Source organism: Miscanthus floridulus, chromosome 2 (assembly GCF_019320115.1).
Source record: "Miscanthus floridulus cultivar M001 chromosome 2, ASM1932011v1, whole genome shotgun sequence".
In the NCBI taxonomy this organism is placed as follows: Eukaryota; Viridiplantae; Streptophyta; class Magnoliopsida; order Poales; family Poaceae; genus Miscanthus; species Miscanthus floridulus.
In genome coordinates, this window is record NC_089581.1 from 60,126,092 (window position 1) to 60,142,815 (window position 16,724).

The 16,724-nt window shown below is 42.5% G+C and overlaps 1 protein-coding gene across 1 annotated transcript in view; it reads left to right on the forward strand.

Moving 5' to 3' along the window:
* Positions 1-16,550, forward strand: part of LOC136536614 (uncharacterized) — a 32,155-nt gene extending 15,605 nt beyond the window's left edge. Inside the window, exons 2-4 of the mRNA XM_066528849.1 lie at positions 15,961-16,016; positions 16,124-16,357; positions 16,459-16,550. Of these exons, the coding sequence (XP_066384946.1) occupies positions 15,961-16,016; positions 16,124-16,349 (282 nt within the window). The 3' untranslated portion in view covers positions 16,350-16,357; positions 16,459-16,550. The remainder of the gene's footprint in view (positions 1-15,960; positions 16,017-16,123; positions 16,358-16,458) is intronic.
* Positions 16,551-16,724: the final 174 nt, after the last annotated feature.

Genomic DNA, 16,724 nt, shown 5'->3' on the forward strand with positions numbered 1-16,724 from the left:
AGATTGCTTGACTCCTCGAAAACTTCAAATTGTCTTACTCCTCGAGAAAAGTGAGAATTACATTCTTTCATGAACGGAGAGAGTAGAAAGTTAGGTAAGAAACCAGAGCCACTAATACATGAGCTAGATAGTTAAAAAGTTGAACAGATTGGTTCTGGCACAGGAACCAAACACTGTCCACTTAAATTGTGGTTAACTGACATGGCAAAAATATAAAATTTAGGTGAACACGCCCTTAATAGACAGGTAAATGTGAGTGTGAAATTTTTAGTCGTGGACGCACCGACGGATCCAATGACTAGGAACAGCCGCATGACGTGCCGTGTGCCGAGCAACGAAAGCATGCATGGTCTGAGCCGCCAAGGTGCAGCATTGGCAAAGTACTGATCATCGGTAAAGTTAGGACTTACGAGGTGTGGCAAAATAGTTTAAAAATACTGGTGGCACTAGGCTACAATAATATGCCTTTTCTTTTCTTTTGCTACGACAATATTTGTTTATATAAGCTACAACTGACTGTCTATGAAAGAATGCAGGTACGAGATCCGTGCCACTCAAAGTAATTCATGTTTGATTGAGTTTATAGTAAATAATATTAACATTTATGTTTCAAATAAAATTTATTATAAAAACATATTCTAAAATTAATTTAACGATATTTATTTTATATCATAAATGATAGTAGTTTTTTATATAAATTTAGTTAAAGTTTAAACTGTTTGACTTCTCGAAAAAACAAGAATTGTATTCTTTCTTGAACGGAGGGTGTACATTTTTAGTCAGATTACAAACGATTACATCCAACATCCTGCAGAATCATATATATGCTTGTGCCCATTTTTTCGAACCAAAAGTCCATGCAAATCGACAACGCAGAATCACGGACACCAATCACACTCGTGCGTTTGGAAAAAAGAGCAGGGCATGATAGCGCGTGTGCCGTGCCGGGTGCGTCGCGCCACTCATCTCCTTTTTTTTCATACAAGTTGTACCGAAGCGCGCGAATGAGCTAGTGGCTCAGTGGTAGTCGATCGCAACGTTGGTGTCGCATCCGGGGGTGTGCTGTGCAGCACCCGGTCTCCGTTTGGACCGGTTCCAAGCGTCTGCCTTTCACGTAGGATGCCACAATAAGATTGTGACGTGTTTGTCGCCTATGAAATTTGTGGATTTCGATGATCTCAAGAAAAACACGATCTTCAGATCTGAGTGTAGCTATATGTTTATTTGTATACGGATGGTGTGAGTAGTGTGTATGTGTTGAGTGGACGTGCGTGTATACAAATAGATGCTACAGTTATACCAATAAAAAAAAATTGTACCGAAGCACTATTTGCGCGCTCCAGATGATCCGCATCATGACGTCATGCCCGTACCTGGTGCATCAGAGGCTCAGAGCTCACCGAGGCGGCACGATCTTGATCCAGCGGCGGGGCAGGCGGTCTTCTGCATGCGCTTCAGAAAGGCTCCGGTGGCGGCTATGATCGAGGAGTTGACCCCGTAGTCAGCGTAGTCGTTAGAAGTCGTTGTGGAATTTAATTCAGGAATGCAACGTGTGATACATTACCTACAGACGGGGAGACGACGAGATGATACGTATCATGATAGGGACAATAATTCTCGGTCTAATCCATGGAAAACACCGCAAAAAAAAGTCGAGATCAATCTGGCTCGTTGACGCGCGGGTCGGTCGTCGGCGGGTGAGGCCGCATGTGGAACCGGGCCCACGAGACGAGAGCGACCCAGCAGTTAGGTCAGTCCCGACAAAAGAAACTAATAGTTTCTGTAACATAGGATACCGTATTAAAAAAAATACTACTTTTCAACCTATGGTTTGAGTAATAATTATTTTCGCTTTTTCTCTCCCAACTCTATCTTCTTTCTCCAATTAGAGTACGGCACGAGCCTATTAGAAACGGGTGGTTTCTCCTTAATGGTGATTTCATGGTTTCTTGGTGTATTGGGTCAAGAGAAGACCTGATTTCTTCATGAGGAAACCATTTCTACGATTTTTACTCTCTTTCTTCATTAATTATGTTGTCATGTCAACGTTTTACCTACATGACAAGTCATTTAATAAGAATAGAAACAGTCATCAGACTCCCTTAGAACCATCCGTGCCAACAAAAATCCCGTGGACGAACAGAGCGTCGTGGGAGTGGACGTGGGAGACGTGGGAGACTAGAGCTACGTAGTCTGTAGGATTTTTTTTATTTTAACCATTTTTTATTTAATATTTTAATAATAATCGCTCTAAAAATTGTGCGGATCTAATCCATTTGGTTGCAGCGCTGACGCGATCAAATATCGCGCCACATTTAATGGCGCGGCAACATTCACCACATTAGACAGCATTTCCGACATAGAAACGCTATCACGTCACTCCTGCTAGCGTGACAGTATTGTTCTGTCGCGCCACCGGGAGTGGCGTGACAAGATCAAATATTTTAAAAATCATAACTCTTCGATATGACGTCGGATGAAGATGAAATTTATATGAAAATTGTAGCACTTGATGGAGTCTACAACTTTGTAGTTTTGAGTTTTTTCATTTGAGGACATGAAGATGCTCAAAAAATAATATAAAATTTTAGGAGCATAATAATCACGTACTAGTATTCGTCGTATTAGAAAAATAATATCATTTATGTTTGTTGTCAAATGAAGATATTTTTTACATGAAAGTTTAGCTCTCAATGAGATATACAACTTTATAGTTTTGAGTCGCTAAGATGCTCAAAAAAATAATATAAAATTTCAGAAACATAATAACCGCGTACTAATATCGTTTCTTTACGTTGTTAGATGAAGATACTTTTTACATGAAAGTTGTAGCTCTCAATGAGATCTACAACTTTGTATTTTAAGTTTTAACATTTGGAGTCGTTTAGATACTCAAAAAAATAATATAAATTTTCAGTAGCATAATAATCGCGTACTAGCGCTCGTCGCATTAGAAAACATAATATTGTTTTTGTATCGTGTCAAATGAAAGTACTTTTTATATTAAAATTGGAGCTTCCAATGAGATATACAACTTTTATTTAAAAAGTAGTTTTATGTGATATCAAATAAAAAATATACAATTTTTCTAAAAAGATAAGTTTTGATACACGATTAATATGTTGTTAAAACTTTATATTAGTTATTAGAATATGTTGACGACCTCAAATATGAAAACTCAAAACTATAAAATTGTAGATCTCATTAAACGCTACAACTTTGATATAAATTGTATCTTCATTTGACACCATACAAAAAAGATACTATTTTTTAAATATAGCAAGCGATGGTACGCGATTATTATGGTGCTAAAATTTTATATTATTTTTTAACATTTTAACGTCCTCAAACAAAAAAAACTCAACCAAAATTTTATATTATTTTTTTAGCATTTTCACGTTGAGTCTGTAGGGGTAGTAGTTTGTTTGAGTTTTTTTTTTTGGTTAGCTTCTGACGAATTTTAAACCAATGAAAATCAACCAAAATTTTGTTGACAAGTAAGAGCATGTTTGGTTCATGGCCTTCACTTGCATAACTTTTTTGGTCAGTGTTTACAACCTGTTCGGCTGGGGCTGAAACGATCGTATATGATCGTGGATTATTGCTGCTGGCTGGTTTGATGTGAGAGAAAAATACTGTTCTGACTGAAAATTTACGATCATTTACGACCCAGCGAACAGGCTGTTAGTTGGTGAAGAGTGTTAGGGAGACACAGATTCTTTAGTATTCTCGCCACAGAGTGGCGTTACTTTTCTTTGGCGCAGAGTGTGGCTCGCCACGTCTGAGTTGTGGCCAGCTATGGCTGGAATCCAAACAACCCATAAGGGTGCGTTTAGATCCAAAAAATTTTGGATTTTGATTCACTGTAGCATTTCGTTTGTATTTGGTAATTAGTGTCTAATTATGGACTAATTAGGTTCAAAAGTTTCGTCTCGCGATTTCTCGACCAACTGTGTAATTAGTTTTTTTTTCGTCTACATTTAGTACTCCATGCATGTGCCGCAAGATTCGATGTGACAGTTACTATGCAAAATTTTTTGGCAACTAAGTTTAGGGGCAACAGGCCATGTTGATTGAGACCATCACATCTTCCAACACAAGCCAGATAATTTTCTTCTCTGCGCTCTGCCTAATAAAAACGCAATTGCAACTTTGGCAAGGGTCGAAAGAGTTTATTGTACATGTGCAAGAAGGTCTGATTACTTCTGCGAGATCCTATGATAATCTGCAGGGCCATCAGTTCTACTTATCTGAATGGCCCGAGAGCCTAACTTTCAAAAAAAAAATCTACTTATCTAAATGTTAAACGTGGACACTGAAACAACGGCCACAATGTCATGTTGGGGGCACCATTAGAGAGTATGTTTGGATGACCAGGACTAACAAAATAGTCGTATTAGCCTATGTAAGTGGACTAAGTTACTAACAACTAATCCATGATTAATGGACTAATAATTAGTCTGCATATTTGATGCTTATGGGCTAAAAATTAGTTAACTAGTTGTTAGTTTTATGGGTCTTAGTGCTGCTCCAACATGACTTATGAGCTAACTGTAAGCATTTTATTCCATGTTTTAATAAAAAGAGATTGAAAAGCTAGATCTTGATCGAGAGCTAGTCTTATACACATATTTTAATATCATGTGATGTTGTCACGTGGACCTAATCATCATACAATGAGCTATTGCTAAAAATTAACACTATTAGAGAGGTTGTGTTAGAGCTAGTAACTAGCTTTTACTATTGTGGGTGCCCTTAAAATGTATACAACCTTGAAAGCTTAAATATACTCTTAAGAAAAGAGAATAATCAAACAATTACGTGAGAGACTTAACCTACGATGAAAAAAAAACTAATTTTACATGCTAATCCATCCTCTGAACCAAACTTGAAAGTCAGAGAATATATAAAACAACTATGGCCCTGTTTAGATTCCAAAAAATTTCACCCTAAAGTGTCACATCAAATCTTGCGGCACATGTATGGAGTACTAAATGTAGACGAAAAAAAAACTAATTGTACAGTTGGGTGAGAAATCACGAGACGAAACTTTCGAACCTAATTAGTCTATAATTAGACACTAATTACCAAATACAAACGAAAGTACTACAGTAACCAAAACAAAAAAAATTACCATTTAAACGTGCCCTATGACAGTCCGTTTCAGGACCAAATACAAATAAATCGTAACCGTGACTTTTCAAACTGTAAAAATCTCCTAGCGCCTGCTCACTTGTACACGGCGGCATAAAATGCAGTAACTGCTTCGTCTCGAAAGAAAATCTGATTAGCGCCCTCTCCAAGATCCGACGCTCCTTAGCTCAGGCGTCATGACTCAGGACAGGTGGCCAGTTTGCTCGTGGGCGCCATTTTGCCCCAAGCGTGTGCCTGTCTGCGGCTGCCTCCGCTGCCTGGCCGCCAATGTGCACAAAGGCCGAAAGCCCAGACCCAGGCCCGATCCAACCGTTCAGGTGCTCCAGAGTACAGCCAGAAGAAACAGAAACAAATAATGAGAGATGTTACTAGTTGGGTTTTTTTATGAAACTTGTCTATATAGGTTTTAAGTTTTCGAGAGTATCAGTTAGTTGGGTTTTTTTTATGAAACTTGTCTATATAGGTATTAAGTTCTTGACGCAGTTATTCATATTTATCTAAAGTTATTTTAAGACTTGACTTTATTAATCTCGAGATTTGCCAATTTAGTGTTTTGAAGATGTTCATAAAGGTATTGTGATTCGAAAAAAAGTATAATAGAAGCAACATATATACTTCTAGTTATGTAATCAAATTGGTGACTTCGTTAATCTTGAGATTCTCCTACTCAGTTTTTGGAAGTATCTATAAAAGCCTATGATGACTTCGTCAATCTCGAGATTTATCAGCTTAATCTTTCGAATGTGTTCATAAGGGCATACGGTGACTTTGTCAATTTTGAAATTTTCCTTTTTAGGTGCTCATAAGGTGGTGGCTTCGCTTATCTTGAGATTGTTCATAAAGATAGATGAGTATGCATACATGTATAAGTATCTATGTCTATACTATGATTAAAAACTTTAAGCAATAGAAGCAACATATATGGTTAAGTAAACAAACCAGAATGTTTGAAAGTTCTTTCAGTGGTCTACACTATATGATTTGAAGAAAAATAAGGGTCTATTTGGATCATCTCCTCTAAACTTTAGACCTCTAATCTTTAGAGCTAAAGCTCTAAACAGGTGGTCTAAAATTAGCTTTAAACTTTAGCCCACCTCACATTAAAGCTTTAGATCCCAAAAAGTGATCTAATTTTTTCTAAAGTTTTTATAGCTCTAAACTTTAGAGGTAGAGATCCAAATATGTCCTAAGTAATAGGAGCAACATACAGTATATTTTTAGATAAAGGATAGTTTATATCCGGCTTCATCTACCGAGGTAGAATCAGGCCTATTATTACAAAGTTCACAGCACACCACTTTCAAGGTTGAGAAGCTCACATCCAGACTTTGGGAAACAAAACATGAAGAGAAGTCCTGACTAAGAAAGACCACAAAACCTAGTAGATAACCATCCACTAGAACTAAAGAAATACAGGGCTGAAGTTTCCAAATGCTGCCCAACAAGGGTCAGCTGGTCCCGTAGATCATCACGCCGCTGCAGTCTTGCCCACTGCCATAGCCAATGGGTTCCCCTGAAGAGCACCTGCAAAACAGTTTTTGGTCTGCATTTGTCAAAAACCACTTCATTTCTTTTTTAACCAAATTGTCCAACATAAAGCCGCTGCTGCCGTTAATAACAATGAGTTATAAATAACACCACCCATCTTAGACCAAGTAACAAATAAATCGTCTATGTTGAGAGGAGGTGATATTCCAAATAATAAGTGTACAACGCGCCACAGAAATTTGGTATAAGCACATTCGAAAAAAAGGTGGTGAATAGTCTCTGTAGAGTGACAAAAGCAACAACTTTTGTCACCATTCCAGTTACGTCTTGCAAGGTTATCTTTGGTTAGGATTACACCTCTTTTTAGGTACCACAAGAATATCTTTATTCTTGTAGGAATCTTGATCTGCCATAAATCTTGTGACACTCTGACACCATTGTTAATTAACTTGGCATACATAGATTTAACCGATGAATGTAAAGCCCAAACAAATGTGTCTCTTTCCCCTAGTAATTTCACATCTTGTATAGAAGCAACAATTCTAAGCCAGTCCCTTAGATTCCTACTCACTAAATTGCGGCAAAAGGAAATGTTAAGTGGAACTGAAGCAAGTACTCTTGCCACCGAATCTTGTTTTCTTCTCACAATATTGAACAACTCAGGAAATCTATCTTTTAGTGGCTGGTCACCCAACCAAGCATCAATCCAAAAATGAGTTTGTGATCCGTCTTTCACTCTGAATGAACCTAAACCCATGAAAGTATCTTTAACATTCATCAAGCCTTTCCAGAAATGAGAGTCATTTGGCTTTTTAGTAAACTCCCTAGAGTCTTATCTTTTATGTATTTATTCCTCAATAATTCTTGCCACTTGCCATCCTCATTTAGCAATTTGAAAAGCCATTTACTTAACAGACATCTGTTTTGTAAGTCCAAATTTTGAATACCTAAGCCACCTTGGATTTTTGGTTGGCACAAAATTTTCCATTTAGCCAGCCTATATTTGCGTTTGTGTTGGTCATTTTGCCAGTAGAATCTTGATCTTAAACAGTCAATCTTTTCCAAAACTCCTTTTGGGAGTTCGAAAAATGACATCATAAACATCGGTAAGCTAGAGAGCACCGAGTTTATTAAAACCAAGCGACCTCCTACCGAAAGCAACTTGCCTTTCCAACCACTAAGCTTCTTCTCAATTCTATTTTCGATTGTCTGCCAATCTTTATTACTCAACTTCCTAGTGTGTATAGGTAAACCAAGATAACGGAAAGGAAACTTACCCACCCCACGTCCAAACAGCTGCGAGTAAAACACCTTATGATCCTTTGCCTTACCAAAGCAAAAGATCTCACTCTTGTGAAAGTTAATTTTAAGCCCTGAGAGTTGCTCAAAAGTACTTAAAATTAACTTCATGTTTCTCGCTCGTTCAACATCATGGCTCATAAATATTACTGTGTCGTCCGCATATTGGAGGATGGACAAGCCATCTTGGATAAGGTGAGGTAAGACCCCTTCTACCTGACCTGCTTCCTTTGCTCTAACAATCAGTATAGCCAGCATATCTACCACTATATTAAATAGTATTGGAGACATTGGGTCACCTTGCCTTAAACCTTTTTTTCCTTTGGAAGTATGAACCAAGTTGATCGTTCATCTTAATATTTACATTTCCTCCTTGTGTGAACTGCTTCACCCAAGAGCACCATTTTTGTGAGAAACCTTTCATCCTTAAAGTTTGTTGTAGAAAGCTCCATTTTTCTTTATCATATGCCTTTTCAAAGTCTATCTTGAAAATTATCCCATCTTGTTTTTTTGAGTAAAGTTCATGTATTGTCTCATGAATTATTACTGCGCCTTCCATAATGTTTCTACCTGGAAGGAATGCTGTTTGTGTTGGTCTAATAATCTTCTAGGCAACAGTAGATAATCTATTAGTTGCAACTTTGGTAAAGATTTTAAAAGAAATATTCAACAAACATATTGGTCTGTATTGTTGAATCACTTTCGCATCTTTCTTTTTTGGTAGCAAAATTATCGTTCCAAAGTTGAGACTATTCAAAGGCAAGGTTCCCTCATGGAATTCTATAAACATAGCCATCAGATCATCTTTTAATAAGTCCCAGAAGACCTGATAAAACTCTGGTGGAAAACCATCTGGGCCAGGTGCCTTATTATGTTCCATTTGGAACACTGCTGTCCTTACTTCTGATTCCGAGAAGGCATCTGTCAAGTGCTCATTTTCCAGTTCGGAGACTTGTGGAATGTCATGAACATGGTGTTCATCTAACTCAATAAAAGAATTCTCCGGAGGACCAAAAAGACTCTTGTAATAATTGATAATATGCTGCTTCAACTGAGCATCACCATCTATTACAGTGTGACCGTCCTCCAACGGGAAAATACAAGTTTTCCGATGTCTTCCGTTAGCCAACAAATGGTAATATTTTGTGTTAGCATCACCCTCCAGTAGGTGCTTAACCTTTGCCCTTTGGTACCATTTGAGTTCCTCTTCTCGAAGTATTTCAGCAAGCCTTTCATTTAACACGTGTTTTAAGTTTAGTTCCAACTCATCAAGCAAAGAGTTCTCTGCCTTTTTATCTAGCTCATCGAGTTTGTTTAACAAGGTCTTCTTTTCTTTCTTGTAGACACCACTCATATTTTTTGCCCATCCTCTGAGGTATTGGTGGAGCTTTCTGATTTTCGCTTGCCACCTCTCTAGGGGGCTTCCCTCGATGAGCACACTATGCCACACATCTCTCACCATGTCACAAAATCCATCCCTGAGCAACCAACCCAATTCGAACTTAAACTGTGGCTGGTAAGCCGGAGATTGGCTATTTGTGCTATAAAACAGTGGAGTGTGATAAAAAATCTCTCTGCTCAATGCTCGGACACTAGAAATAGGGTATTTGGACTCAAAATCCGTACAAACAAGAATTCTATCTAATTTCTCGAAGGTCTGATTTTGTAAATTATTCGCCCAAGTAAACTTCCTTCCTGCCATTTCTATTTCTCTAAGGTTTAAAGTATCTATTACAGCATTGAACAGAAAAGGCCATCTATCATCATAGTTGTCATTGTTTTTCTCATCCGGTCTACGAATAATGTTAAAATCACCACCTATAATAAGAGGTAATGTTTCTTTTGAACATACTCGGACTAGTTCGGATAAGAAATGTGATTTAAGATCCGCTTGAGCTGGGCCATACACTGAGATTAAATTGAACTTAAAATCATCCTCCTTGTGTCTCAACTTAAACCGAATTAAAAAGTCCCCCTCTTCTATTACCCCTAGAATCATGCCACCGGACCGACCCCTTGGAGCCATGCAATGCCAAAGAAAATCTCTGCTAGCGCAGATATTATTCAAAGTGGATTGCGGAAAATTGGCTCTGCCGGTTTCCGATACAGCTATGAACTCTAGGTTTTTCTCTTTTGTTAAATCAGAAAGAAATTTATATTTTTTATGTCAGCAAAACCGTTGCTATTCCAGAAAATTCCTTTCATTGCGATTCTTTTTTTAGTTTTTTCTTATTGTTTTTGGACCTAGACTTCTTGAGATGTGATATGGGGTCTGTAGACACAAAGGGTCACAGTCGCCATCACCTAGGTCTTCAGAGATTTCGGCACAAATGAGATTTAAAGCATCTAAGTCTAGGTCCTCATCTACTGAACAAACAGTTGAAGCATCCCCTAACAAAGAACTGTTATCTACTTTTAACAAGTTACTCTCAGACATTCTGGTTGATTCTATGTCTCTAAGATGTTGCAAAGACAATGTAACTTCCTGTTCATTAGCCCCAAGTGATATACCTAGTGTGCTAGTATAAGCTAGTAAAGAAGAATCATCAAAAACATCAAAAGAAAGTGGTTGTTCTTTACCTTTGATAGAAGAAGAATCTATGTTCCTACACGCCTTTAACTTTGTTGCCTTCTCCAACAAGTCTTGCTCTGAAGTAGACGCGTTTCTTTTACTAGTTCTCACTGGCGACACTACCCCACCACTCAGTGCTTTAGTCTTATTCAAAGTGCCAGAGTCAATCTTGGATTGCCACATGCTAGCTTTCCACTTTGCAGATCCATCTGGAGTCATCCCAGTTTGGGTAAGTAGCACCACAGGCTTAAGTACGTCACTTTTCCTGACAGAGTTGGAACCTTTGCCTTCCTTATCAATATGATGGGGTACCTCTGCAGTACCCATAAAAACCTCCTAGGTCCAGCGGCTGCAAGGTCTTCCTAAGTAAACAAACCAGAACATTTGAAAGTCATTCCGCACGAGGGAGTTTGAAAGCGTCTGGTTCCTTCGAAAATATCTGGACATTATTAGTCAAGTTGCTTGTAAAGTTGTAAAGCGCAACCATGCATTCTCCTACTATTTGTATATTGACAGTCATTGTACATCGATAAGGACCTGTCCTAAAAAAAGTACATCAATAAAGTTTAGACAAAAATACTATCCATTGACTGAAAAAGGCTTATAAGCCATGGCTGAAAGTACTGTTGGCTGATTTATTGTGAAAGAAAAATACTATTTATTAACTGAAAAAGTACGACTTATAAGCCAAGCGAACGGGACAAAAGACCGGTTTGGATGGACCATGTAAACAGTCATTATTGTGACGGTTTCCAGATCCACGCATCTACAGAATAAACAACAGTAGTCTCTCTAAACTTCTACTCCCTCTGTCCTTAAAAGAATCAATTTTTAGTCCAAAAATTTCTCAAAAAAATCGATTTCTGGAGGTGAATGGTCCACCAATCCACATCAATCTCTCTCGTAGTCTGGGTTGCATTTAACATAATCTCTCTCTTCTGCGCTGCTATTAGATACTCCAAACGACACTATTTAGTTAGGCTCTCAATAACGGGAGAGCTGTTAAGGTTCAGCAGTTTAATGAGGGGTTGCATGGTATTTTATCTCCTTTGCTAATCTCTCCTAAAGTTGCTAGGAATTCATTATTTCATGGAGAGGATACTAGACGAGGTCCGATTGTGGCTGCCGCCTGCTAACCCGCCCTTGCTGTGACCAACAATTGCCGTTGGTCAGTGTCGGGGACCAATACTAGGGTACCCGAAGAGGAGGAGCTAATAACCATCAACGGTTGATTCATCCGAGCGGTTAGGAGCGCGACTACACCTCTTGCTGGGCTTCGCCTCGTCTGACCACCGAGGCCAGGGGTTCCGCCTCGTCCGACCCCGAGGGTTGGCTCCACCTCAGTGGACACTAAGGCCACGGGCTCCGCCTCGCCCGACGTCCGAGGGCTGGCTCCACTTCGGCTAACTCCCGGGGGTAGGCTCCGCCTTAGCTGACTCCCGAGGGTAGGCTCTGCCTCGGCCGACCCCTGAGGGCCGGCTCTGCCTCGCCCGATCCCTCGAATACAGTTCCTAACAGAAGCTCACATCGCCGCCAACCACTACGGGCCAGAGAGTACCACTCAAGGTCAAACTTCTGGCATCGTGCAGGGAGCGGTCACATCTCAGCACGACCCGTCCCCACGACATGTCATTCTGGGGAACTCACATCGTCCACAGTGACGGATGCGTGTTCACTGTGCTGCTAACTCCCTGCCTAACCACCATCCAATGTCAGTTAAACCGGCGTCAGTTGACTGGCACTGTACCACTAGCCCCCCGCATGGCTTTCTATCAGGGGACCCTCTGACCATTCCGTCCGCTCGAATGGGACGGAAGACACGAATGACGCACGACGCCCACACGTAAGCTGCAGTGGCCAATAGGACCCCCGGTACGACACCACTGCCGCCACGATCTACAGGGTCAGCGGGACCCACGCGAAGAGGAGAACGGCGCACCTCCAGAAGCCTTATTTCTTTCCTTTTTCCTCCTCCCTTCATTGGTAAAAACCCCTGCTTCCTCTTGATCTATAAAAGGGAAAGCAGGGCGTCCCACTGAGGGGATCGATTCATCGAACAAACACATCGCATCACGCCAGAGACTTGAGAGCTATCTCCCTCTCTCGTCAGTTTGTAACCCTCTACTACAAACTCAGAGCTAGTAACACGAGCAGCTCGAAACTGGACGTAGGGACATTCGGCCTGAACCAGTATAATCCTTGTATCCTCTTAGCATACCATCCGAGTCGGATGCGCAATATACAAATTTACTAGCCGGTGCTTACTCGAAACACCGACAGTTGGCGCGCCAGGTAGGGGCGTTTTTGCGCGTCTCGACATCAGTTCTAGGCCTCGGATGGCTAATCATAACGTCAGCTGGGTCCCGGGCGCGCGCGTACGTTTTGGGAACCTAGACTTCGTTATTACGATGGAGGGGGAGTTGGTGCGGTCTTCCACTGCCACGCAACCCCTCCTCTTCACCGGCCTCGACGCAATCGTCGAGGCTCCCAAGGAGCTGCAGCTACCTACAACGGAGGTCACGCCCCCGGAAGCAACCAGCCCCTCAGCCTCGACTACGGAAGGCCGCACACCGTGGGTTTGATGCACGAGCGTCTCGAGCTCCACCGCGACACGCGTGACACCCCCGACGCTCGCATACACGAAACGCCCTCAGAACAACCCGACAAGGACGTACCGGTCCATCAGGCCCAACAGGGCGGTGAGCCACGCATCGCGGTTCCAGTACATGAGCGTCTCGCCCTCCACCGCGACGCTCGTAGGCGTGCCTGTGGTGATGCAAAGGAAGGGGCTAGCCATGACTACCATCCACGTCGTGGCGGACGCTATAGCAGTGGTGAGGGCCGAAGCTCGAGCCCCGACTTGACGGGACCTCAGGCCTTTGATCGACACACCCTCAAGGGTAAGGCAAAGTAGGACGAGGATGCCAACGAAGACGCCTCCAAGCCTCACAACAAAAGGAAGAACAAGCGGCGGCGCGGGAGCTCGCTAGCGGCCAACGCCTACCGCACGGGGGGCCAAAAGCCTATGGAGGGCACCCCGAGCTACTTCGAGAAGCTGCTTGAAGGGCCATGCCCGAACCATGCTTTCCCCGTCAAGCACCTGTACAAGGACTGCGTTCTCTTGAAGCGGTTCTTATCCGAAGCTCTAACAAGGGGGAGCATAGGATGGAGCCCAGCTAGACAAAGCGTGTGATGTCACCCTCCTTCGCTCGGCCAAGTACGCAAGGACCGCCACAAGCTCTCCCCGCCATAGGAAGGACTATGCGTCGTCACGAAGATGCTCTGGCCAGGTGCCTATAAGCTCAAAACCATCAACGGCGAGGTCTTCGTCAAACGCCGGGAACATTGAGCAGCTATGTCACTTTTACCCTTAATGAACGCATATTTTCTCTTATTATTAGTTTCGCCGTCGAGCTCCCCGATCTTTTGTGACACCCGACTCCGGCAAACGGTGGGGGGACAGGCCTCACTCGGGGACTAATAAGGACATATCTATCCGGTAGATAATCTCTACGTCCGACCTTTTTCACGATTAAGACCCAAAAAGCGGAGTTTGCGGAAATAGACCCTGAGTAAAACTGGTCGGACCGCGAGAAACGTACGCCCCAGCGGCTATGACGCCTTGGCTCACCAGCGTAATCAAAGGGCATGTTCGGCTGATATTAAAGTCGGCTCATAAGGCAGCTGAAGCTATTTTTATTATGAAAAAAAATACTATAGATTCTGGATGATAAGTCCATCGCGTACGCCTTGACCGTTTCTGCCATACGGATACGGGTCCCAATCGCGCATGCAATTTCTTTTTTGATGAACTGCGCATGCATTTTTTTTCAACCGTTTTTGTTCATCGTCGAGGAACGGATCCAGAGTGAGACGAGTCCAAGGCCGGTACGCTACTACGACTACGACGAACCAATGGGCGGGACGCCCTACGTGCGTCTAGTATTGACAGGGTACGAGTGGACTCGTCGCCAGGCCATCGGCAATCTTGAGTCTTGACTCTGACTCGATAATTGACGCTTCGCTTATAAATCGTATTTTTTCGATCAACGAATAATATTTTTCTTTCACGATAAATCAGCAAACAATATTTTCAGTCATGGCTTATCAGTCAAACGAACGAGACATGAGCCGGTCCTGCTTGTCTGTAGGACGCTCCGAGTGAGAATTTGTTGCCGCCCACGTTGCTCCACCGGAGGATTCACGCCGCGGCGGAGGATTCACGTCGTGTGTGCCGCGACCCCTGACCGGTCCGCATGCTATCAGATTTGATTCGGGCCACAGCAGATATCTCTGGTGGATATTTTTCTCCCACGCCAACATAGTGGACTGTTTTTTTTTTTGTTAAGAACGTGAGTAGATGAATGAAATATAGGTCGTGAGGTCGATCGTGTCCCGGTCGTCTTGGAAAAAATTGAGAGAAGTTAGTTGGTGGAAATGTTATTGGAACCTCAGGATTTGTTCTTAGTGGGGGCGTGCCGAAAGGATAGGTCGAGGTCATTGGACTCATTGGTGCTTAAGCACCGACCCAACAATTGATCGCGTCCCCTCCCTAATTTTCCTCCACGAAATTTGACTCCGCTTTGTGTTGCTGTCACTGTCGTAGTCAGTTGCTGTCATGGTTACATTGCAGCACCTGATGGATTTTTCGGCGTGCAGCTTCAGACTTGTGGTGGGCGAAAGAACTTTTCTAGTGCAGTTTGGCTTTCGTTTCTTTCTACGTTTTAATTTGGGTTTGGATAACAACAAACGTTGGTGCTCGGGTTGAAGGTGTTTGAAGAACGCCATTGTGCACTTCAACCAAATTAGGCGCCGTTTTTTTACCCTGAATCGTGAAATAACGGTTTGATCATCCACTTATCGACAATAACTGTTATTAATCGGCAGGCCTAATAATTGAGCATATAAATTATCTTATAAGTGAAGTCTATTTGACTCCCTTAAACTTGTTCCCCGAGTTTAAGATCACCTTCCATTCCTATACTACAAACTATGCTTCCTTTGACTTTCAAAACTTAGCAAAATACCCTCTTACTATTTCAAAATGGGTTTTCACACTTTTGCTGATGTGGCATGTGAGCCTTACATGTTTCAATTTTTAGCCATGCCATCTTTTCGTCCTGTTCGCTTGGCTGATAAGCCATGGCTGAAAATACCGTTGGTTAATTTGTTACGAGAGAAAAATAATGTTAGTTGACTAAAAAAGTACAGCTTGGCAAGCGAATAGGACGTTTATTAATATCTTGTTTCGACCCACAAACAGTGGCCACAACGGCTCAATCGTGCATACACATAACCATTGCTTGCTGCATGTCATATTCCTGTGCTAAATGATGAAGTTTTTCGTTTAAACGAAATCATGAGTTTAGGATCAACAATCCACTGTTCCTTCACCCTCGTTCCAAGACTAGAATAACTGACTGACGACCTAGGAGCTGTTGTTGCAGGCTATGGAGATCGGCAAGGAGCTCGCAAGAAAGCACTTCATCCACCATGTCTTCAGGTCAGTGCACCATCCCCATAGCAGATACTGCACCAAGCATTCAGCTCGCGACCTGCTCATGCAGTGCCATTTTAGCTCACGGGTCCATGATGCCGTGCTGTGTGCAGGGAGAACGGCTTCGAAGACGGGACCCAGAACCTGTACCGCTTCTTGGAGCACGACCCCGCTGTCCCCAAGTACTACAACTTCCGGGGCTCCACCAACGACGGCGAGCCCAAGCCTGCCGCGGCCGCCGGTCAGAGGATGACCAGGATCATGCTCGCTATCCTGGAGGCCTACGCCTCCGATGACCGCCGCCACCTCGACTACAGCCGCATCGCTGCCAGCGAGTAGTTCAGAAGGTAGGCAACACACGCCGTCGCCACCTGCTTACACGTACTTCTTAGAATGTCAGCAAATTACTAACTAACGACCTTGCCTTTCTTTTTGGTGCGTGACTCAGGTACGCGAACCTGGTTGAGGAACTGCAGCGAGCGGACATGACCGCACCCCGGGCTTTTTTTTCTTGGCCTTGGCATGGAAAGGGCCCGTACGCTTTAAAAATCTATCCGTCTAGCAAACATTCTCAGCGTCCGACCTCCTTTCACGTTAAAACCGAGGAGCTAGGTTTACGGGAACAGGCTCTGAGTATAACTGGTCGAGCATCAGAAAACCTACGCCCCAGCGGCTACGGCGCCTCTGCTCACCAGCATGATCAGAACTGGCTCT